Genomic DNA, 25,674 nt, shown 5'->3' with positions numbered 1-25,674 from the left:
TAACAATTCATACTTCCTCTGAGTGTTTCTAATGCCCCGTTTTAGAAAACACATCAGCAGCATTATGTAAATAAAACAAAACAAAAAAAAACCATTACATTATTTTCAATATGTCCCCATAAGCTCTGTGAAGCTGGGGGTCGACTCGCTAGAATAAATAAAGAACACCTCAAGACTAATTAATTAGAAAATTAAGTTTTGTTAGCTGGTGTTTACATGTGTTTTGAACTGAAGTCTAAACATTACAAACTAAACATTTATTTTATTTCTTATGCCTAATAAGCCTTCGTTGCTTTTAATGGTCATCTTAATTAAAATTTTTAATAAGGGTGCAACTAAGCAGCACAACTCTGCCACCAGTGCCAGCAGTCCTCTTGAAGGGGAACTAGGCCGTTTTGGCTAACTTTTTGCACCCCCTAGTGTCCGTTTGTAGAATCGAAAGCAAAACTCATCTCCTTGCTGTGCGTTTTTACCACCATAACCTAACAGCCAAACTGTCTCCCTAGCCTTCCTTAGTGAGTGATTAATCACTACATTAAACACATCAGCTGTTCATGATCTAAAACATGTAGGAAACGTGCTGGAAGCAAACTGCTGCAGTGCCAGGTACTGTAAATATTGCAATTGTGGAAGATGGTTGCATGGCATGATATAAAACATTTGCAAGGCTGTTCTGTAGTTTTTTATGAATTAGCAACTACATTTTTCAGTTCCTGGAATGGGTTCAGAAACATTTTTGTAATTGGAAGGACAAAATTACGTCAAAATAGTGTTTTTAAAAAACGAAGATAAGATTAAACGTGCCATTTTGTTATTCTTAAAGACTAAAGGAGACATATCTTAAAGGGTTCTTTGATCATTTTCTGTTCCCACAATTTGGATAAATGAAGAGAGATTTTACTTTATCCTCCCATCACTATTTCCTCTTTGTTGTTTGCAACTTATCAGAGCCTCATCTGCACTGGGCTGCATGCATCAGAAATGCACTTAAATGCTAGAGTGTGTATTTCTCCACAGCTCGTTTGAGGTTTAGTTCTAATGCCCTAAGCAGCAGTTGGTCCAGATGTTTGGCATGTCGTGGTACATATCACTTTGGAGAGTTTCCCACATGCTATTTGGTGTGGGTGAGTCTGCACTGGCCTAAAACATCAAAACAACCTAGCTCTAAAAATAGTGTTAATCATTCCACACTCCAGTGTTGCATGTAGTCTGATCACCAAACCCAACTACAACAGTCTTACTTCCGTTTTGTGATGATTTCACAACCCAATACATACCTCTCTTGTTTCAGGGTCAGAATGTCCTAATGGTGAGATTTAGGGCTAACTCTTAAACAGGCCATCCTGTTTCAGATGAAACTGACAGTTTCTGTGCAGTAATGTTTTATTTCATCTATACATGCTGTGTTAAAAAAGATAAACAAAAAATATGAAACCATGAAAAAAAAATCATAATTATTATTTACACATTCACAGTACAACTTTACAACATATCTACAAGCTCAAATACTCTGGAGATCAAATATACAGCTGGCTGCATGTTGCCTTGTTGCACAGTATTTAAATCAAAGTTGCATGACAAAAAAATTAGTTCATCTGGACGTACACCAAGCTGACTGAAATACAAAGGCTTCAGTTTAGATAACAAAAGGAAAAACATAGGTCATGTTGCAATGTACAAGGCAGCTGAGCAGTGTATGTTGAATTTGAGATGTCAGTGTGCAAGTAGAAAAAAGGAGAGCCCAAACACTGTTAGATGACAGGCAGAAATCTTTACATACAATCATTTGTAAACAAAATGTGGTTTTGGGCTGAACAGGCAACTGACATGAAAATAAAACTGCAGAACTCACCCTAATCATATACCCAACCGCTACGAGAAATGATCCCCTTATCGTCCCTCCTAGCCAATAGAAACAATTCCTGTCATTGCAATCATGGAGAATTACTGATTCTGTACCAGTGCTGGTCATGCCAAGAGACAGCTTTTATGTGAACACTTGAACACTGTGTTAATACATTGGCTGAATGTACTATGTTAAGCTGTCCGCTTCACAGTGATCTGACCACCCTACATCCCACAGTTATGAAATTACAATCACTGCATGGCACCACTATGTTGTGAAATATCAAAACTCTTTTTAAAACTGGCAGCAAATGAGACAAAAAATTATTCATATCCAATTAAGTGTTTTTACTGGCCCGGTGTAAGACTGGAACTCCAAAGTGGATTTTTAGGTAGTGATTTTCCAACACACATCCTACTCAGTTTCTAATTTCTTGTATAAAAACGTTTATCGAACATGTGAAACATACAAAGAACCAATCGACATATTGGATATTATATACTGTACTAATTGTTTTGTGAATAAGGCACACAATGCACAGATTCAGATTCACTTGCCTAAAAATATCCATAATACTTATTTATAGTATTTAAGTATGTACAAGATGTTGTCATTGCCAGCATGACTATTTGGACACATTAGTAAATGTTGCGTTGATTGTACTCTGGCCATTCGCAGGGATGCTGCACAGCTAAAACAGGCTGCAGAGCAGTTTAAAAAGATGTTCTATGTATTATTGTTTTAGGGTCATTTTAGTATCTTCTATAGAATTATTTATTGTAGGGGGCAAACTAGTGTTCTTCAATTAAGAGACACAAGTTAAATGGAAGTGCACAGAAATGTTCTTACGTAAATGAGCTTAACCGTTAGTGTTGCATTAGTTTCACATAGGGGAATTTTCATTCAAGATACCAAGATATTATTTTGAAAGTCTTGTTTGAAATTATATGACAAGTGTCCTTTTTAACATGTCTACATAAAAACAAAAAACTCTTGAATGAATGGCATAATACTTATAAATGTACAACGGAGGATAAGGGATGTTTCAGTCTTGGAGAGAAACATTTTTGCCAATGTTAAAATATTAACAGTGTTTGGTTGCTTAAATCTATAACTCTTTGCCTCTGTTTAAAATATAACACACATACACACACAAACAGATGTCCACACCCATATCAGGGGTTGTCCAAGCAAGGCTGAATGTAACAATGCATTAAAGACAAATAAACATCCATGTCTAAAACCAGTAGCAGCAAATGTCAAGTCAAATTTCCCAGTAAGTTCCAAAGGTCTTGCTTCAGCATTCACCCAGCATACTCAACTAAACCCTGGCCCAACCTACTTCCTAACAGCTTGACATAAAACTAAGTTCAGGCCTTGTTCAGAGACAATATGGTTGAAATGATGGACAGTGACTTAGGTCTTTAACATATGTTAAGGTGCTTCCTCTGACATGTGGCGCCGCTCTCAAAGGCGGAACATGTGTGCAGCCTCCACACAGATTTGCTTCCCTGTCAACCAATACACCCACAAACACAATCATTTGCCCTCCCTTTTCATCTTGCTGCTCCACTCAGTTGTTCGTGGTCATTTGTATCTAAAGCAGCGAACGCACAATGATTATTCATGTTCCTTCCCACTACCATCGTACAACCAGTTATGGTCTACTTCTCCTCGGTTCAGTTCACATTAGTGGGAAGACAGTGCTCAAGGGTAGAAACAACTGAGAACCATTCTTCAAGTATTCCACCCTTTTTGCCCAGGTACCACATACACATGTGACATGTGCTGGTTCCCCTAACCTCATTCCTTACATTGGAACAAAACACCCTCAGTCCCAGATACAGTGGAGAGACGCAAAGTCACCATTATCCACTGTCCAGGGAAGGATATGGGGTAGAACGAGTCCCAATGAGTATCTTTGGCCAAATGTGTGGTATTCCCTTTTTATAGTGAGTGTATGTGTACAGCAACACTTCAAGCTGATACACGAACACATACTAGGCCTTATCATATCCATACACCCCAAGCCCTTTCGAGTGCAAAGCTCTACACGCCAAGAGCTCACCTATAAGTGTCCATGGTGTTTTAGTAACTGTACTTGTTGACTACTCGCATTTGAGGAGTTTGTTGAGAAAACCCATTGGGTTTAGGGGGCACATCTGGCTTTATGGATGGAGTCCTTTTGAGCCCCGTCCGAGGGAGTGAGCCATGTCCACTGTAGCTGCTCTGTCTGGACATAGAAGATGAGTGTGGTGAGTGCATTCCTGATGACATCAATGCACCATGAGAGTCTAGTCTGGAGGGGGGTGTTGGGGGCATGTAGCCTCTGTTCATACTGTGTTGACGAGACACAGACACCCCCATGGTTACACTATTTGGTGAAGTTGATAAGGAGTGCCGGTGAGAGGCACTCCGGTGGAGTTGGTACCCCCCTCTTTGCCTCTCCAGGGTACCCCCCATGCTTAAGCTTCCCGTTGGAGTTGTGGGAGTGCTGGGCATGGGCACATCAACCCTCTTGGTGGGGCTGTGCCTTGGTAAAGAGGATGAGGGAGAGTACAAGGAGGCTTCACGGCTGGGCACCTGAGGGGGTAGTTCAGTCAGTTCCTCCATCGGTTCCAGTGTGAGCTGCGGTCTTGGGCGGGGCCCTGAACCGTCTTGAAGAATGGCCTTGGGATTGGCCACAGAGTCATTGAGATGTTTTAAAAGGTCATTTAAGGTATTCCTAGCATCCACAGACCTCTTTTGATCCTTTTTACTTCCTTTAGATTCAGGGTTTTTTAGCTTCTTTTCAGATGAGTGCGGTAAAGTCTCATCTCCACTATCCAGGTTAGGGTGATCATGAGTGGCGTTGGGCAACACAACTGCACTAGGAATATTAGAATGTCCCAGAGCAGGATGAGGGTGGTGGGAATTTGCATTAAGAGTTGCAGGGGAAGAGGAAATGAACTGTGGACTCTTGGCTGAAGAGTTGGATTCCTTACGGGACCCGTTGACCTTCCCATGAGCTTTCTCCCATTGATTTTTGATGGGCTGGAGGCCTTTCTGCTGAAGAACTGGAGTGGATTCAGGTGTGGGCAGAGCAGCCAGCTCTGGGGGCTGGCAGCTGTCTCGCATGATCATTGTCTTGATGTCGCCATTAGGTGTATTCAAATCTTTGCCATTTGTCAGCAGATTAGTGTACAGCTTGGGTGAATCAATGTTGGTTTGGTACTCCTAAGAACATGGGAACAAAATCAAAACAATGAGATTAAAAACAGTTTTACAAATTTTCTGGCACTTCTCATCACATATCAAGGGGGATTGTAGATGTTTTTCTACCTTTACAGGACTGTCGAAAAGGCCGTTCAGCTTAATAAAACTCCCCGTAGAGTCAGAGCAGGATGGTGCAGACTCTGTATCCTTGTGGACATGTCTTGGTTTGTGAAGGAAAGAGTCTCTATAGCAGAACACAATCAGACCAGCCAGTAGAGCACCCATGAGAAAAGCAGCAAAGACGCAGGTAATCAGGATGTTCATGTGGACCATCTGGTTGCTGTCACTTGTACGATTTTCCCAAACACCTACAAAATAGTAAGGCATTGATTAACCCCCTGGTGAAAAGATTTAAGCAGCTAAATGATGCATAACTTTCCATTCCCCACAGCAGAAATGTGCATGTTTCTGTATGAAAACAACATGCCATTTTTTTGCTTTTACACCTCCAAGCACACACAAGCTAGTGAACCCCAACCAAGCTCCATAAACTGGTCATCTGAGCACAGATGAAGGATGAATGTGGAAAAAGTTGGCAGTCACTGTTATCCACCCACAATCATTTCAAAATCTATAGGAAACAGTTGTGTTAGTTTTGCAAAGTTTGAGGAATTACAAGTGTTGACTCAACCCGCATTCCACAAGAAGCTGTTTCATGCGTCCAGCACCAAAGGGTATCAAGGATACTCTGATCTGAGATAGTGAGCCAAATCAATGAAAAGCGATCAACCAGCTGATAAGTAGCAAAAAGACAAGAGAAGCAGTGTTTGCGTTGTACATTTCAAGATGTTTGCTGATCTATACCAGGTTTGTTAGTAACCACAGACATTGAAAGTTAGTCACCCACTGTGTGGCTAGAGCAGGGGTGCGGCCCAGTAGGCCCAGTCAATGATCTACCAGCCAGAGTAAACTGTCACTAGTGCTAAATAACCAATCTATAGTAGTACAGAAGACAAAAACAAGATTAAAGGGTTGATTTGGTTGTTTTTGAAGTGGGTTCTGTTGAGTACTTATCAGTCATCAGTGTCTTATCTGCAATAAACTTAAATAACAATAAATTTAAGGGATCAAAAGAGAATTTCACACTAACAGTTTTTTAGACTGGGGCCAATTCTAGATTTCACCCATTTGAAACATTTCATAGCCTTTCAAGCTGTGCTACGGGTTTAACTGTGCATTACTTTTGCACCAGGTAATTATGTAGCTTCAGCGCTCCTAACATATTCTGTTTTGCAACATGTGACTGCAGCTCTGTGTTCCAACATAACCAAGTTAAGAGTCAAAGGTGTCTATAGAAATAACCATCTGATGCAAATAAAATGTAATGTCATTTTACAACAAAGAGCAGTCCGTTATATAATATTAGTCATGTTAAATGGCAGAAATCCTTCCATAAATAGGCCCAACACTTAAAATGTTTGCAGATTCCCTCTTATTGGTGTGTACTTTAACACAGACTGCAACAAAAAAGCTACTCAACAGAAACCCATGTAAAACAACCCAAACAATCATTTGAAACATTGTCATTGGACAACCAGAAGTAATAGACAGTTCAAAAGAAAGAAAGTAGAGGAAGAACAATACAAATCTCTAAATTAAAGTTGACACAAATGTAAAATGAACGTAGGAAGCTATGTACTACTCTATTTGCACTGATAGTATGCTCGTAAAAAAGTTTTGCGTTTCAGTGCAAGTTGCTAGCAGCTATCAGATCAGGCTCAGACCGGTGGGTCTTACCCTCTTGCCCCCCTGGGATAGAGTTTAAAGTATGGGAGGTGGCTGGGTCATCCTGCAGTGGAAACCCTGAGCCGTAGAGCTCTGGACCAGGCTCAGAGCTAGAGCTCTTACTGGGTATGGGAACTGGGGGGAGTATGGGCTCACTTGGCTGGACAGTGACTGGTGCTGTTGAAAACTCCATGTCTGTGGTGACAAACAAACTGTTAACAAATTGTGTAGGTGAGTTTAAAGCATCCTGTTATCAACCCAATTAGTAGCAACAAGCGGAGTGTTTTTTATGTACAGATCCGTTATAGTATACTTTTGTTTTACAACTTTGAAAAGAGGGAAACAAAGACCAAGGAGTTCAGAGCAAATTTTTACACAACATTAAGGAGTGCTAAGAGATGAATGTTGGGCATGCATGAAAATGAGTGACTCAGGAAAGGAAGTGATGAGTTCAAAGAGGCAGTGAATCCTTTCCAAGGGAGAGCATCTGTATCGACTGAGAGTTAAAGAGCAAGTCACCCCCATAAACTGTAAACGGATAAACTGTAAAAATAAGTGTCTAATAGTGCTGTAGACATGTGTAGTTATTATTTTGGCAAATTCATGCATCTTATTTAAAATGAAAATATTTAGCTTAAAGCTGTCAGTTTGGCGCCCTGTTCAGGTTCAAACTCTGTGCACTACATTGAATTTGAATCAGCCATTGCTATTGGCTAAGTGGTACCTTGTGATGCTAGCCAGTGCCACGATGTCAGCTACACTACTGCGGTGGTTTAAAAAAGTATTCGAGTCTCTGGCTTGGCCACTCCTTGGTTCTCCAACTGAGAGTCTCTAAGGGGGTGGGCTAAGCAGTCTTTGTCACTCACTGCCAAAACTCCGCCCTCTCGATCAGCCTTTTGGCCTTGAGGCACATTTTTCAAAAAGGAACTGTGGGCGTAGTAAGACTTTGGTAAGGGGCGACTTGCTCTTTGATATTGTTTGTGATCATGGAAAATGAAGCGTTGGCATTCAGGAGTTGTTTGGTGCAAAAGATGAACAGGAGCAGTGGTGAAAACAAAGGGCAGAAAATGCTGAACTCAAGGAAAGAAACCATTTGAGTAAAAGATCAAACTAACCAGAGGTAGGGGCGCCAAATGATTTGCCATCTGGCGCTGAAGTAGTGCCCAAAAATGCTAAAAGAATTACAAGGACAAGAAATCATTAAAAGGGAATTCAGCGGTAAAATAAATAAGAACTAAAAAAAAAAAAAGAGACACTAAGAGTGCAGTTTATTTTGCAATACATAGCACTCCCTAGCAGTGCCATTTTTCTGGCTGGAAGCCCTCTGGTTCTGATCAATACTGAGGTTCAGGCTGGGTCGTGTTTAGCTGATGCACATGAAGGGAAAGCTGCATTTACGTATTACCAACAGTTTGTTTTCTTGTTTTGAAACACAAATAATATTTCCATCATCTGCACAAGCTGAACACAACCCTTAATTGTACATGTCCATGTTGGTTTGTCACAGGCAGCGGTAGTTACAGGTGGCCATGTACTGTATGTGTGTGTTAATACTGCACATAGACTTATGTTGTTACTGGAGTGGTTACTGGTAGTGAGTGTGTAGGCTCACGGTGTATGTAAGGATGAGTTTGCATTTAATTTGCATGGAAGGTGTGTGTGTGTGTGTGTGTGTGTGTGTGTGTGTGTGTGTGTGTGTGTGTGTGTGTGTGTGTGTGTGTGTGTGTGTGTGTGTGTGCATGCCACAGGATTAACGGCATGGAGATGAGATTCATACCATGACAGTCTCCAAGGTGGGCCGTGTTTCCAAACTCGACATCCTGCTCATATCCAGTCCTGAAAATGGAGCAAAGAAGATCACATGGATATTATTTGGAACGTTGCAAACGATTCTTTTGCTCTTATCTGTAATTGTTGTGTTTTGTATGATGGCTGGGTCTTGAACTCACAAAACACCAGGCTGTATCTTCTCACAGGCCCCATGAGGCTTCCAGCCACAGTAAGGATCCCTTGATGCAATGCAAGACCTGGCACACAAACACAATCGCATCAAGTTTAATCATTACAGTGAAGGGTTACCGTTATCGTTTGTGACTGACTGAACATTAACCATAAGGCCGAAGGTTTAACTCTTATGATTCCCTTTATGACATTAACAGGAAAAACAAAACAATAAAGCCACATAGCCTGGACTGACCGCACAACACTCAGTGTGAGCAATATCACTTACTTGTGGCAGGAGGAATGCCTTTCGCAGCGACTCAGGGGGATACGAATAACACAGCTTGAAAAGGCAACATAAAGGCTGTGCGCGTCGTTGTCTACGTGCAGTGAGAGGACACGCTTGTCATCCTCACGGTTCGACAGACACCTGGGAAGGCAAAAAAGAAGTCTGTCTTCAGTTTCACTCTCAGTAGATCTAATCACTTGTTAGGTGAAAGAGTAACACAGAGTTTTTGTTTATTTCACAAAATAACAGGAATTGTACCTCTGAGAGACAACCCTTCTTAAATGGCCTCTACAACTGAGTTTACATCCAACAAGACTTGATAAGCTAATGGTGATCCTGAGAGTGGCCAAGATCAAAGTGTTTTTTGCTGTTGCTAATAAAAGTCTAAAAGTTTAACCCTCCCACTGTCTTCATGGGTGACCCCGCAAAGAAAGTTGACCATTGAGCAGGATTGATGGTTTATCCCTTCAGGTCCACGTGGCAGGAGTGAGAAGTGAGCACCACCTCACCCCTGCCACGTGGACCTCAAGGGATAAACCATCAGTCCTGTTCAGTGGTCAACTTTCTTTGCGGGGTCACCCATGAAGACAGTGGGAGGGTTAAAAAGAATAAACGTGCTATGTGTGAAATCCATTGACATTATGAAAAACGTGACTCTTTAGCGCCATGCAGTTCAGATATATTATTGCAGCTACGGTGGCCCACTCATGAACTTGATAGTATAATCTATTATCTCTCTAGCCTAACCCACATGAAGCTTATAGCTACTCAAGCAATTAAAAAACCTTTTATGATGTTTATGTCAACCTATTAGTCCTAACAAAATACAGCAGCAGTGCAGCTAGTCTCATCTTCTTCTTAGCTGATTGGCAGACTGCATGCTTCCAGGGCACAGCGCTGTCCCCTGCTGTTTCTTTCAGGCTATAGTCATAGTGCAAACCCAGAGCTCGTATGGCCTTAAATAGCTACTGTATTTCAAGATGGTGGATGACCACGGAGCGGCGACCACAGTTTATGTATTTAAAAATGTTACATTTCAAGCTGAGAAGAATACAGTGATCCCTCGTTTATCGCGGTAGATGCGTTCCAGACCTGGCCGCGATAGGTGAAAATCCGCAAAGTAGGGACACCATATTTACAGTACAGTACTATATTGAATTATCGTATGATCACTTTCTCTTTTTGTGGGTAAAACTCAAGAAAAAAAATTTTTTACTTGGTTTTTTTTATAGTTTTATTACAAAAAGTGCATTTTATGATGAAATTGATGGGAAAAAACCAGGAATTTCTTGATATTTCGCATAGAAAAATACCGCGAATCGGTGAAAAATAACGCAAATCGGCGAATTTCCCTTGGATAAGGCTCCAAAGAAAAAATCCGCAAAGTCGTGAATCCGCGATAAACGAACAGCGAAGTAGCAAGGGATCACTGTATTTACAATTAATTTTGGTGAGAAATATTTATGAAAAAAGAGCAAGTGTGTGCACTGTATACACAGAACTTGGTTGTAAACCGGTAAAAACACCACACACCGGGGCTTTAACAGTGCTGTCAGTTTTGCCCAACACGGTTGTTTGTTTATTTTTTAATTTTGTAAAGGAGTAAATAACACCAGCAGAACAATGCTGCATTTCTGGTGCATCCAGGACTTTTTTCATAATTCTGCCAGAATAACCAAGTAATAAATTACTGTTTGAACAGTTATGACATTTAAAATGACAGCAGCCTGCTTTTGACTTGCCTGAGCACAGACAGGCCGTTGGCTCAAAAAGCTGCCTTCTAACAGAGGCTTATAAGCAGGTCATGGGCATGATAAAACTTGTGTAAAACGTTTATACAAAGAAACAAATTGGATGACTAAAATATCACTTTAAACCAAAAGTCACACAAATACAAAAATAAAAAAGAGCAAATCCTTACTTGGCCTTGTTGAAAATGTCCATCTCCTCCAGAAGCAGGCTGTCACCCAGGAAATCTGAGGAGGTCTTGGCTAGAACCTTGAGTATAACTCCAGACTCAGACCCAATGAAGACCACTGTGTAGTTCTTGTGGGGTCCAGCTTGGTTGTCAACAGCCAGAGCTGTTAGCCGGTAGCTGTATAAACAGCAGAGGGAACGTTATTGGAGGAGTTGACTATTTTGTCTCAGAAATATTTCTAAAGCTTTAAAACTCAACTTTTAAAGGGATATCAGGCCACTTTGCTTGCTTTTAGCACTCCCTAGTGTCTGTTATTAATTATTTGTGGTCAAAGCAAAAGCGAAACATATCTCCTCGCTGTGCGTTCGTCTTTTTAACAACTTGATCTAACTGCTGAAATGTCATCAGCCTTCATTAGTTTCTAGAGGAGCGGTTCATCACTAAATTAAACATGTCAGATGTGTTCATGGTCTAATCATGCAGGAAACGTGCTGGAAGCAGACTGCGGTGCCAGGTATGTCAGCTCAAGTTGTTTCTAGGTCCACCACTCCGAAGTTGCAAATGTGATATTCTGTCTACTGGGGGTGGTGGGGGTGACATTTCATTACCCCTGTAAAGGGTCATTTTAACTCATACTGGCTCAAGAAAATAATTTACACAATATGAAAAAGTTGCATTGTACCCCATATGGAGTTTAATTATATAGCTGATTATTTCTTAACACTTTGAGGAACGTGTAAAAAAAAAAAAAGCACAAGCACGTTCTTTTTTTTTTTTTTTTTTTTTTTTGCATATTTACCGGACACGTGTTTTGGTGAACCAAGGCTCATCCCCGATAGAAGGCACAGCTGTGTCCATAAGGGGGTGGGACTTGATGAACTGTAGGGTATCATCTGGAAACTCCACAGAGCTCTTAAAGGATGCAGCCGGACCATGACCAGCACAACTCCCAGGTCTGAGACGGAGAGCACAAAAGGTCGAAGATCAGCCAATCCGATCACACACCAGGGAGTAATGATAGTGAACAATGAATGGAATGAAAAATGCAGAGAGACGGGTGAGAGAGAGTAGCAGGTGCCTGTTCAGAAAAAAAAGGCCTCAGCTGGAAACATAAAATATACATAAGCATGATTATCCTCCATCAATGATTTATGGATATAATGAGGTGCTTTGTGGACTTTGTGTTTTGGATGCAAGGCAAGGGCTGCAGTTCTATGTGCTGACTGTAAATGGGTTAAATATTCAATGCTTTTAATTATGCCAAATTAATTATTTAATCACCAGCAGATGGCATATGCGTGTGCTGGGTCAAAGCTAATAACCTGGTGCCTTACTGGTGAAAAAGATTTGATTTCACTGGGTTTAACCATGACAAGGAAAAATTAAAAAAGAAGGAACTGTGACAGGTGGACAACAGCTGCCGAGTTTAACACCTGCCGTTCAAACAAGTGACATGTTTTACATCTGAAATTACACCTTGAACAGTGTTCTTTTGTTTCGCTCTTAATAGATTTTCTTTATGTCAAACTTTGAAATGAGAGAAGAAATGAATCTAACCGAGGTTTGGGCAGCTTCTCTTCTGGAAATGGTGTCCACACCGAGTCGGGTGTTTTCTGCTCTTTGAACCGACCAGAGAATACTTTTTCTATGTCCGTCATGGTAAAGGCACACACTGCTGACCCTGGGATACTGCAGAGAGGGGAAAAACACGAGTGTGTGACGTCTAAATGTCCAGGCTCAGCAGTTATTATTCCCGCTAACAGCAGTTTTGACTCACCTGTTCATCTGTGTCGTGAACACCCCCACAACCGAGGGAACTCCGTTGATGTCTATGATGTCGGTGATGGACTGAAGCACATCAAAGTAGAAGAAGGACTCCCCCGGCACGGAGCAGTTTAGCCTCGCCTTCACAAAGGATGTCCAGTGCTTCTCCAGCACCCGCTGCGACCCGCCAACATCATTCTTACAGATTCGGGCCACTCGAGAATACACAACCTGCAAGGAGCAGAGGTTGGAGAGAGGACTAAGTTGAGCGAAAGAGGAAGGCCTCTCAGCGAGTGTCACTAAAAAAGCTTCAACGTGCTGAATAATAAATAACTCCATCCTGTAGCAACTCAGCACAAATGACTGAACACGCACACGCGCTCATATTTAACTTAGTGTGAGGAGATTGCTCACCCTGACTAAACAAACATAAAAGAAGTCCACATAAAAAATCCCAGAGTTACTTAAAGCTGCACCACGTGAAAGTGTGTTTGATTGCACATATTACTGAGGCATAGGGAATAAACGAGGTACACGAGACAGTTGGCTTGGATGTTTTTAATAATTTACCAGTGCAAACCTCCATCAGAGGCCAGGTGGCACCCCAGCATTAGTCGGGCTGAAATATTTAGTAGCTGGTGGCTGATGGAGGATGCCGACTTCCTGTGGCGTGGTCCAGCTCAGCCCAGGATGAGGCATGGTCAAATATGAAGCTGGCCTCTAACACGGAACATACCAATTCCCTCCACACTGCTCGAGAGTCATGGTGAGAGGGAGACACAGAGTGCAGTCTCTGGGAAGCAAATCCTTTCACTGTGTAATAGTTTTACATTAGCTGAGCATTCCCAGCAAACACTGGTCTTTGAAACCTCTTGCATTTTGATGTGATTTAGAGACGATGCCTGAATGGACCCCATTACCACCGGGCTCATTTGTGGCAGAAACTCATTCGCCGAGGGAGGCGAAAACCCCTTTTTTTTGGCTAAAAGGTCTGCTGTTTGTGGGGTAAATGTAATGTGTTATAAACAGCAGGTGCTCTGTCTTACCTTCCCCAGATTGCTGTGTTCCACTGCAATCTCTCGGTAGAAAAAGTACACGTAATTTCCATACTCTGCTGCATGCAGGAAATGAGGTTCTGAGGGAGAGACACCGGCAGAGAGTTAAAGTGTATTTCTGCACCGTCACCACCACTGTGCATGTTGAATATTTCAGAGATTTGTACAAGGCACTACATGACGGGTGACCTAGATTGCCTGCGAGAGAACAGGCCATCTTCCCGAGGAGTTTGGCAAGGCAGGAGAGGCCTCTATCACTCTGAAAACAGCCCTGGCAGTCACGTACGTACATGCTAAACACCAGGGGCATTTGGTTTTCTGACAGGTGGATACATGTAGTTCCAGGAAAGAAGAAAGAAAATTAGGATTCAGGGTTTCTAAACGGTGCCTTTTCATTACATGGCACAGTATGACAGTTGTGTGTGTGCCCCCCCCCCCCCCCCACCACCACCACCACCACCACCACCACACACATACACACACACACTTTCCACTGTCACCACTTTGTTGTTTGCGTTTGTTCATTAAAATGAGGTAGCCGGCACTTTAAACCAAAGCAACTTATAAGAAAGTTTGGAACAGGCTTTAAGGAGTTTTTGTTGGTCATTTAAAATGTGTTTTCGATTAAATATGATCACAATTACCTAATAAACAGCTTCCCGAATGACCTCCAATTGGAGAGTTTACATCCCACAGGACTGATGAGCTAACATCTAGTCCAATTTTCTACATTTCATAAAGATTCATGTGAATGTTACCTTTACAACACTGTCAACTTTTCATTAAGTGTTATTTACATTCAATTCTATGGTTACTCACAAGCATAAATACAATATAGCTAAATTTATTGGGACACCCAACAAAATCAATGCATGAATTCCTGTTTGGGTGAGGATGAACATGGTTGTGACTGTATGTCCCAATCCTTTAGGTTTTAGAGTAGAGTAGACTATATTAATCCCACAGTAGGGAAATTCACTTGACCAATCACAGGTTCTGCATTTCTGCATAACTTTGTTACTAACTTGGCATTCTTGACATCTAAAGATGTGCCAAAACTGTTCCACTATCAGTTATGTGGTTCCACGAAAGCTAAACAGGAGCCATTTGCTCACCTTTCAGCCATTTGGAGTCATACTTGATGGTTCTCAAGGCTGATCCATCACCCATACTTCGGTAGATGACTGAGTCGCTGGCCTGGAAGTCAGCAACTGTTGCCGAATACAGCTTTCCTTCTAAAAAAACAAAATGAGAACAAAAATGGTCACAAAGATAACATTGCTGTTCTTTAATGCTCCCCCCACTCTTTTGTTTTATAAGGCTTAATTGGCAGAGTTGCTATTGCTGCAGGCACAGTTTTACTGTGGCAAAGACACGGAGGTGATAATGAGAGCATAAGTAGAAACACATTAGTTTTTCTTCTGTAAGACTAACTACGTGTGTAGGCGGATGTGTGTTTGACCCATACCAGCGAAAAGGGCCACATTGGTTTGCTTGGAGTCGAACGGGCACCGGGCCAGACCATTGATCTCCTCTCCATCAAACTCGAGGTTATCCAGCTGCAGGAAACGCAGAAAGCACCCACACGTTAAGAGGAGGGGTGTCGAGAGGCAGAGCGAAAACATATGTACATCGAAGCAGCGGCATAAATCGGACAAACCTAATGAAATAAAAAAGGCCTCTGAATTTACAGCTTACTGACCCTGTAGTATCTGCACATGGGGTTGAAGCCATTGGTGCCACAGATGAACACCAGGTCATCATTTCTGGGAACCAGAACTTTGATGAAGTTGTGACACTCATCCTGGAAACAAACACAACACACACAGGTGTTTTTTAAGCGTTTTTTTTCTTCTCAGTGTCAGTTCAAAAGGTGTGTTTTTAATACGTACTCTGTGTTTTCCCTTTACAGCACACATCTCTCTGTCAGCTTGGCCCGATCGCCATGTTAACTTCTGTAAAAGCCCATATGGTGTATTAGACACGAGGACGTCAAAAACACACACATACACACTCCAGTATAGCCCTCCTTTTACCACTCTCATTTTACAACCTGTCCAGTCGGTGATGAATGACTCTGTGTTTTCTACGAAACTATTTTTTTTCTTAGAGTTTGCGGATTGAGAGAGCAGCTTGTGGCGAGAATCTTACCCGGTAAGGAATGATCTCATTTCTGTAGGATTCCCTCAGACTGACGAGGTACACCTGATCTCTGTGGACACACAACAACAAAACACAGTCACAAACACAACAAGGAACACACTCCTGGAGGCTATAGGATTAAAAAAAGAATATAAAATCAGTTACAGGGTTGAATTTAAACCCATACGCTGTTCTCTAGTCACCTCTCCTTTTTATTTTTTCTCCCACACTTTAAAAACTTGTGAACGTGATGTAATAAGCAGCTCGTTTGCATAATTTTCTAATTGTTTTACAGATATTTTGTGAGACAATGACCTAATTTACAATGAACTGTTTCTGGGAGCTGTAACAACAACCCATAACTGTTTTGATTAACTGGTATTTAATTTTAAAGGAAGGCTGTAATCACTCTTTAGAGTGCAACCTGCTGCTTTTACTGAAGATGACAACAAAAGGGACAAAAAGGTACATGCTGTGGTGCTCTTTCGGGGAGCACGTTTGATTCTGATGATGTCAAAGTAATTTCCTGCCACAATATTTGCACTCGCACTAATTCCACTACCCATAAATACAAAAAGACATTTAAAGATGCCAAGAAATCCCTGAAAGCACGTCAGGCCGACATGATAGACGCCTTTCCACAATCAATACCGGCCATATACATCAGAAGCAGGGCTAGAAGCCACAGATCCAATAACACTAAGAGCTTTTTTCACCCGTATGCCTCTGTTTACCTGCCAGAGAGTGACTGAGTATATTGGTATGGGGGATGTGTGAAAGGAAATTATGACAGAAAGAAAGAGCAAGTGTGTGTGTGTGTGTTAAATTTACCTGCCAGCAATGAACAGCGTGTCCTGTATCTTGGTCATCAGCTGAAAGTCAAGATGATGCTGCGACTCATTGCCAGAGAGCTTTCCTCTGAACACAGGGTACTTCAGAGTAACTGCAGAGCCATCACACACGCACACACACACACACACACACACACACACGCGCGCGCACACACAGTTATTAATGATCACATAAAGCTCCGTCAGCTGTTGCTTGTTTAATGGCTCTGTGCTGTAGTGTAAGACATCCTGTTGCAGGTAAAAGTGCGGTGCATGTTTTCGACAATCAGATGTGTGTGTCTTTGGGTTGTGTTTATGTGCTTATGTCAGCAGCTCGCTTTGCAACTAAAATGGAAATGAAATCCACTCGCAACAAATGACCATACAGCAGATTGACTTTATGAGTATGAGAATGGCGAACGAACTGCTGACACTTTGGAAACAAAGTGACTGCAGGCATTTTGTCTTAATTCTATAAGCAACGACAGAAGGTGCAAGGAGTGTATTTTTCAGGCGGGGTTGTACGTATTATCCACCTTTGCCAGTGATGAGCTCATCCTAGAGCCTATACTCACAGTGTGCGTCAATGACGTTGAGGGGCACGGTGTCCTCCGGGAAGCTGACTGCAAGGAGAGTGCGTGAAGCTGTCAGCAACAGCAGCAGAAGCTCACTGAGCAGAAGCGCAGCTCCTTGGCCCATGGCTGCTTCACAGACGACACTTCCTGTTTCACACTGGTGGAAATGTTACCTGGAGACCAACACAGAAGAGCATGTTTTTGTTCCTTAGCTGCAATAAATGTCATGCTACATCCACTGCTCTGAGGTTACCCCTGAGTCGAATCCAAACAAAAGCTAAACCACAGGCAGCGGATGCGATACTGCACCATTTACATTCTCTTTTGATTTATTGATGGCTTTTTTTCAGTGGCCAGCTTGGCATTTCCCCTTAACCTCTCCCTGCATCTGCTGTCTGAGGGAAGGTCAGCCAAATGACCGGTGGGGTGTCTCTGTGTGTGTTTGGATGCAGCGGAAGTCCACCCTGTTAGGGACATGGCAGGCCTGCTGTCTCAGTACATCTGTGCTTCGACTGGTTTTACTGGGCAAGGCACAGCACAAATCAGCACACTGCAACTTCATCGCCATTGGCAGAGTAGCCTCTCCTCTGACCTTAACAGACTTTTACCAGCGCTCCTATTGGCGGCCATCTCCTCAGAGCCGATTCTCTTTATTGCTGCGCAGTGATTCACTCTCTCAGTTTTGCATTATCACCCATGTTTTGACATGGTTGTAATGTTGGTTGATAGTGGTTTATGTAGCGTCTGATTACAGTTATGATAAACCAAACAGCTGCACTTGTAATCATTTACTGTGGGAGTGGAAGCGGTTTAATGTTTATGTTAGTTAGCAAAGGAGTATTTTTGGGACAGAACGTGTCTGCATATTAATGACTGGTATACATTCAAATATTTATAAGGCAAACAAATTATTCATGCAGGTAAAGCCTGAACGGATATAAACAATTCACTGGGAGACGTCACACAGGCAGAGGGATGGATTAGCTGGGGGCACACGGGGATGCACACACACACACACACACACACACACACACACACACACACACACACGCTCATACACATAAGGTTGCACATACATAATCACTCTTTCAAATGATATAATGCAAAGTGTGTGTGTGTGTGTAGGGGGGGTTACACACACATTTTATTGACTAATTTTTCAATTAGCCCCAGAGCACACCTGCTCCACTGCTGTCTGTGAGCCAGGTCCGCCAGGCCATTAGTGCTTTGATTGATCCACACAGGAAACACGGACGATCATCAGCCAGAAAAGACAATCTATAGATCTCAGGACACCACTGTAGCAAAGTAAATCCTCTGCAAGTCTAAATCACTTTTGCAACACAGTGATTTTTGATTAACCCTAGACTTATAGAATATTCTCCAATAGAAAAACACCCAGAATGATCCATGACACGTAGGGTTGTCAGACGAATTAATTATACACAACTGTCAAGACACAAATTAGACAGGGCTGTATTTACCTGATGGCATCGGTGTCTGTCAGAATGCCAGCCTTTTTATGAACATGCAGATTACATTAAAGCAACCTTTGTGCTAACACGTTGATGTAAAACACACTGCTTTTTTTCCCAGGTGTTGCCTGTCCTGTGTTGATCTAAAGAACGCATACTGACTAATGAAATGGGCTGCAAGTTGGAAGGAGTGTGATTCCAGGGTGTTTTAGTCATGAGCAGGGTGTAATCATGGCCATTCAGAACTCTGTGGGATATCAAGGCCTTTGAGAGAGCAGTGTCATTAATTATGGGTAATGCAGAACGATGCTTCAGCTTCATCAGTCCACATAATAGTTATTAGAGGCTTGATGTCTTGACAAAATGAGGAGCTTATAAAGACCAAACGACGTATCTCTCTTCTGTGTTTAATTGCTAATTGTGTACAATCAGCGATTTTCCTTTAGACATAAAATAATCTCTAGAATGAAATGATGCACAGAATTGTGCAAATCACTGGTAAGGAATTTACGTCATACACAAGAAGTGACAAAACAGTTCTGAAAACATGTTTCTTTAAAGGATTACAGCTCTTTTTACTGCCTGGTTTGCATACCCATGCACAAGGAAATGTGCTATTTTAAAATCCATGCAATAAACTGCTGAGTTTTAAAGAGAAGCTCGGGACAAGAATAGATACCAAATGCTCATCAACAACAAAACAAAACAAAACAAAAAAAAGAAACAGAGGAGCTATGAAAAGTAAATACACCAAGCTCGGCAGTTCTAGTTTATGGTGCTATCATGCAAGCTGCAGGCTGCACTCATCGCCCAAACGTGGCTGTGCTCACAGGTAAAAATAATTTCCGTACTTGTCAGAATTTACAGTCCTTTTCTATGCAGCCTCTTCAAAAGCACTTTCTACTTTCAACCTCCTTCACTAAACGATTCAGACAACGTACAATAAGCAGGGACTCGGCTTGATTCTTTCCTAGCAGCCCAGCGGAAATGTTAATGAAAAGAAAAACACACTTTTGGAGGATCAGTGATCTAAAATTACTCCTCAGTCTCTTGCGAGGCCAGTTTGTTTTCTGTTGACAGTGTCTTTGCACTCTCTGGTTCCTGCCCTAAAGTGTCTGTGGGTGTATATGTGCGTGCATGCACACGTAGGCCTCGACAAGTCTAGAGACGCTTGGATTGTCACGCAACTCGGTGCCATTCAGCCCTGCCTCACTCTGCTTGTTATTACAGGATATTGAGTGGCCTACCACCACACACTTTCACTGCTGATGCCATTGGCTCAGACTCATGGTGTTAAACGCAGAGGGGGAGGGGGATCTGTTGGATTTTTGTTTCTGCTGGTCCCCATTCTGGTAGTTACAGCTCCAGCTTTAATGTTCCAAGCTTAAAACGACAGATCAACACTTTTCCTCCTCTTAGCGGTGTTTTCATTGGCACATGTAAGCCATAACCTCACCTCCATTGCAGCGCAGGATGGATGTGTTTTTGCAGGGCGGTCCTTCTGGGAGGAATTGGGGATAATAAAAAGATGGCAAACAACAGCGTTGCGTGAGATTTCGTAAATTGTGTGTGAATGTGATGGGTGGATGTAATCCCAGCAGAACAATGACCGCTGCTCCTCGAGGCTGCTCGACTTGTCATCTTGCACCGAGTTAAGCTGTAGACCTAACAACACGAGAAATCAGATAACTCAGGAGTTGAGTTTCAGGCGTTTCATTCCTCACGCTTTGCTGTAAGTTTAAATGCACACGCATGGTGTTCAGTCCGAAGCCGTGCACATCACAAAGCATGACGGGCTCTCTTGTGCGGTTCTGTGAAATGAACCCAGAGGCAGGCACATCGGAGAGTGAGTGAGTGAGTCAGATGATCAGTGCAGCTACCGCACAGGCTCCAGAATTATTTCTATTCCATTTCCCTCCTTCCCAAAGTAATAAACAGCATTCCTAACTGCAAGCTATTTATATATATCACTTCTGACTGGGTTGGTTGGACTTGTTGCTTCAAAGAATTGGCAGAAGAGGAAGGCAGTACCATCCTAAATTGTGCTTCCCTACTTTTTCTTGGCGAAGAGAGGAGTGAAACAAGAGAATGGCTGTTCTCAGCAGTAGTTCAGCTATAGTCAAGCACAAAAGCCTTTAGTTGCAGGTGTGACCAAGAGACAAGGGGCTTTGGGCTGCACAACACAATAGAGCCCCACCCCCGATCAGTGGACAAACGCACTGAAGAGTTGTTTTGGGGGTCCTGAAAGGGGTGGGGCTACGGGGTAACAAAGCTAACAAAACAAACTGAACCCAAATGCTGCACTCATGTTCAACTTTTTTACTCCTCCATCTATTAGGTGCCGAACGATCTGTGATCAGCAGTTTAGGGGTGCCATAAAGGGTTAACACTCATCACTGTACGGTTTAATGGTGGTTGTTCTGGGGTTACAGCTGGCTGTAGTGGAGGTTAACGGTGGTCGTTCTGGTCACCACGTTCTGACCCCGTGACCAGCGAGGTGCTGTGACACACTCAGGTCAGCTGTGCTGTCAAAAATAAATAAAAATGAAAAACATGGGGCTCTCTGATGTTTTTAGCAGGCCAAAATGTGGTGTTCCTGCCCTCTATCACGTCTGTAATTACAGTGAGAGCTAAGCCCTCTGATCTCAATGGCAAGAGTTCAGACACTTGGGATTTTCAGGGAGATGTGCACATCTAGATTTTTTTCTGCACAGATTTGCAGATTCTTTGACCACTAATGTAAACATGTCCGGGTGATGGATAAGGAGTTTTTCATTGTTAAGGTTTAGTTTTTCTCTCATTCAACACCTTTAGCCACACTTTCTTCTATACTCCAGGTTGAGGTATTACTCTTGCACCATAAGATGTTTTGTTTTTTAATATTGCTGTTCTGTTTTCGTGGCTAGTGTGAAATTTTTAAGTTTGCACATGTATCTAGTCTTGTTTTCATGCTCAAGCCCAGGCTCCAGTGCTTGCTTTGTGCAGACTGAAGCGTAAAGGCATCTGAGTTTGTCCATGGCAAATCGTTTCATACCCCCTTTTAGTCCACATGTAGGATTCATACAAAAGACAACAAAGACTCTGGGGACAGCGGTGGAGTGACAACAGCGATGGGGCTGCATTTAACTGCCTCCACAGCACTTAATTCATGCACAAGGATGGGCTTCTGCACTTGCAAAAGGATGGGAGCGCTTTAGTTGTTTAATAGAATGATGGCGCAAAGAAACGTGGGGAAATTTAGAAATAGCAAAGATATCAGAGGAGGAACAGCTCAGCCTTCACGTTAACTGTCCGCCCCTCTCTTCTTATTGTTTAACAGCCCACCATTTACCCATCTATCCAGTTATTACCCTCCAGTTCATTATGTAGAGTCAGAAATAAAAAGAAAAGACTTTAATTCTTCCAATGAACAACGAAGCAACCTCCGGTTACAAACAGGAGCAGATTTTAGTGTTTGTAAATGAAATAGATATGATAATGCTCATTGTAGAAAGCTCTATTTTACTGTCAGCCTAAAATATTCTCTTTAGAAATTGATTTTGAAGAATTGCACGTTTACTTTGAGATTCACTTTATTATGAATAGAATGAAGGGTGGCAGTAATTTCTCCTTTAGAGAATTCACAAGGTGTTTTGATAAGAAAATACTGAATTTTGTCATAAAAACTACATATTTCTCACTTAATCGTTAAGAGGAGGAGGAGCAGCACGGGACACCTACCTTAAGTAATCACGCATGAATGAGGTAGTCCGACTGATTGTTATATTCCTTTGATAATCCATTTGTGAGGGAATGCCCAGCCTGTGATATTCCTGTTATTTTAAGCTCCATCCGGACCCACTTTTTCCTCTTTTTCTCCAGATGCGCTTAGAACTCAGCTCCGCTCTCCACAGAGGAGCGTTTTGTCTCCGGTTCTCTCTCCTCTCCTTCCCGGGCCCCTCTGCGCTCTGATGAGTGATCTTCAAGGCTCTGCCACGACCACACAGCCCCCCTCCTCCCCTATACACCAAATACACCAGCCTCTTCCACTACGATTAAGTTCAGAAATCAGAGGGAGAAGACATCAACAGTAACGATGCGCTCTCCCTCCAACGAGTGCAGTCATTGGTGTGACTGGAGAATAACAAACGGTGCGCGCTGCGCGTAAAAATATCCGCCAAACGGAAGAAAGATCAGATGGACATAACCCTACGGGCTTGTTTACTATTTTAGACATTTATATAGTGACTGTAACAGTTTTAACATCCAAATTAATTCAACATTAGACAGAATTTCAACAGAGCAAACTGACTTAAGAACGAGGACGCGTAAACAGTTTCATGGTTGCTTCTCTCCTACTCCATGGGAGGAAAAACGCTTCCAAACACAAACAGGTTTATTTTTCCACCCTGAAATGAATAAATCCTAACAAGAAACTGTTTGGTCTGAAGTCCACACATAGTCCGGATTTGAACTATTTCTGCAGCCAGTTTTGCAAATCTGCACAGCGACGTGTTCTGAAGGAATATTTAGCTCCCAGAAAGACTTCTCTCTAGTTTTCCCCACGACTTTAGAATAAACGTGGCGTAACAAAGTGCATCCGAGCAGCAACGAGGGACTCACCTCATCTGAATGGATTGTTTTGTATCCTTTATGCTGTAATCCAAAACACAAAAACGGACCTTTGCGCGTCGCACTGAATCAACTTCTCCTGCGGCTGGGAGAAAAACAAAGTAATGCACGGCAAATGGTGTATGTAATTCGACCCGTGCTAAGTCAATCCATCCAGTGCGAGAACCACAGCCTACCAATAAGCAGCGCTCTTGCTCCAGTCCCTCCCCCATCATCCATCTCTCCTCGGTTGGTTTGGTCTTCTCTCTCTGCGTTCGCTCCTGCTTCCTTCTTTTCTCTCCCAAAGCCCACAGATAAAGAAAAAGCGAACCCCCTCTCCCCCTTTCCACTTGTGTGTGTGTGTGTGACCCCGTATTGCCACCCCTCCTTTCCATCCTCCTTATGTTAAGCCCCCCATCCCCCCAACTCCAAGAGTGGCCAGTTAAAATCATTTCAGCAGTGTTGTGGCAACTCGCCAGCTCAGTGAAACGCTTTGGACATGTTTGGATTTAAGACAGAAAAAAGACATGGCACATATTTCTTCTTCTTCAGAGCATCTCTTATTGAACATTCAGAAATAATTATCAGAAACGTACTAAAGTACAAAAAAGTTGTGTTGATTGAGTAATATTGTTATTATTATCTTCAGATGTTTTAAAGTGTTTCAATGGAGCTCATGGACGTAATTTGGGGGGGGGGGGGGCAGGGGGACATGTCCCCCCCACTTTTTCCAAAGTCAAGTTTTGACCCCTGCACTTTTTACCATCCAAAAATAATATTACGCTATATTAAATTGACACTGGCTGAGCACTAGGACCAAGCGGAAAACAACCGTTGAAGCCGGTTTCCCATTAGAACATACTGTAAAGATACCCCCCCCCCCCCGTGTCCCCCCCACTTCTAAAGTGAAAATTATGTCCTTGATGGAGCTACTTCCCCAAATTCTAACACAACATAATGTTAAAGCTGTTGATAGTGACTCATTCAGATCTCCATGGTAACCACTCACCTGTGCTGCCCAGGCTCTGACAGCATTAGTGGCAGAAAGGAATGCAGACTAAATTGTCTGTTTAACAACCGCACTTTGCAACTTTTTTATATTTTGAAATCATTTTCTTGAGCCAGTATGTGCTAAAATGACCCTTTCCAGGGTTAATGAAACGTCACTCAGACCCCCACCGCCCTCTGTGGCCAGAATATTGCACTTGCAACTTCAGAGTGCCTGTCCAGTTCCTGAAGAACTTAGTCAAAGTGGAGCTGACATACCTGGCGCTGGAGTCTGCTTCCAAGACGTTTCCTGCATGTTTTAGATCATGAACACAGCTGATTTGTTTGATTTAGTGATTGATCATTCCTGTGGACACTAAGGAAAGCTGTGGAGACATTTTAGTAGTTAGATTAAGGTGTTAAAAAGACGAACGCTCAGCGAGGAGGTAAGTTTCTGGTTTGCCTAACAGACACTAGGGGGTGCTAAAAGCAAACCAAACTGCTAATTATCCTTTAAAAAATCTCAAAATCTTAAAATTCAACCTACAGTTTTGTGAAAAGCATAAGATATGTCAAAGCACAACTTCATGCATATAAAGTCGAACTCTCAGTTACTCATTTAAACTTTGTTTGGTGTTTTTACTGAGAAGTCTCTCTGAGCTACAGAGTTATAAAGCCCCATTGTTGATTTTGTTTTAGAAGTTTGACACTTTTTTTGGCGCAAATTAGCAAAAAACGTCTTTAAAAAATCATTCATTCCAACTTCAATTGCATCCATTAACAGTAAAATATTTTCTATACCCCCCAAAATTATTTTAGTAAAAGTTGAAAATACTGTAGAACAATTTAATAAAAAAGCTAAAAAAAAAAAACTCCACAAACAAAACTTGTAACAGAATAGTAATAATGTTGCTTCGGTGCTTGAGGCTTTTGCTCTTTTAACAAAAAAAAAAGCAAAAAAAAAAGACATTTTAAACTACAATGAAAAAAACTTTTTGTTTATCCTAAAACTAAAGCTTTCTATTGGAATGTTCTACGTCTGTTTAGAAGTCAGATGTGGGTGTAGGCCTTGTGCATTCTGCTTGCACGCATAAACATCGGTGTATCAGTGTGAACATCTTCCCGTGTACATGTGAAGCTGAAGTCGTCATTGAACGTGACGGGTCATTCCAGCCAGGTCTGTCAGGCCAGACAAAAGAAGCCCATTTGCATCCCATTAGAGAAGCAGGGTCGCAGATGTGTGAGAATCCTCCACGCAAGAACATCCTCGCCCACTTGCACA

At 42.2% G+C, this 25,674-nt stretch overlaps 1 protein-coding gene across 6 annotated transcripts; it reads right to left on the bottom strand.

Annotated features, from left to right (window-relative positions):
• Window positions 1–1,365: 1,365 nt before the first annotated feature.
• sema6d (semaphorin 6D) lies at window positions 1,366–23,685 on the bottom strand. Of its 6 annotated transcripts, XM_015953545.3 has the most exons (21): window positions 23,603–23,685; window positions 23,418–23,511; window positions 17,341–17,513; window positions 16,767–16,878; window positions 15,945–16,005; window positions 15,686–15,748; window positions 15,496–15,597; window positions 15,262–15,352; window positions 14,909–15,028; window positions 13,785–13,873; window positions 12,752–12,969; window positions 12,532–12,663; window positions 11,774–11,929; window positions 10,978–11,151; window positions 9,057–9,197; window positions 8,776–8,853; window positions 8,604–8,662; window positions 7,942–7,998; window positions 6,839–7,021; window positions 5,168–5,409; window positions 1,366–5,062 (listed from the first exon to the last, which is right to left on the bottom strand). In XM_015953545.3, exons 3-21 carry the CDS (start codon window positions 17,462–17,464, stop codon window positions 3,935–3,937), a joined length of 3,330 nt encoding a protein of 1,109 aa, XP_015809031.1. In that variant the 5' UTR covers window positions 17,465–17,513; window positions 23,418–23,511; window positions 23,603–23,685; the 3' UTR covers window positions 1,366–3,934. The 6 variants fall into 6 exon arrangements, with proteins under 6 accessions (XP_015809031.1, XP_054588307.1, XP_015809032.1 ...); XM_054732332.2 differs by lacking the exon at window positions 23,603–23,685 and having other exon boundaries at window positions 23,418–23,587; XM_015953546.3 differs by lacking the exons at window positions 23,418–23,511; window positions 23,603–23,685 and adding an exon at window positions 22,536–23,408.
• Window positions 23,686–25,674: the final 1,989 nt, after the last annotated feature.

The sequence above is a fragment of the Nothobranchius furzeri genome, chromosome 9 (assembly GCF_043380555.1).
Source record: "Nothobranchius furzeri strain GRZ-AD chromosome 9, NfurGRZ-RIMD1, whole genome shotgun sequence".
Classification (NCBI taxonomy): domain Eukaryota; kingdom Metazoa; phylum Chordata; class Actinopteri; order Cyprinodontiformes; family Nothobranchiidae; genus Nothobranchius; species Nothobranchius furzeri.
The sequence above is the reverse complement of the archived record's forward strand: the minus strand, read 5'-3'. Positions and strand labels throughout refer to the sequence as shown.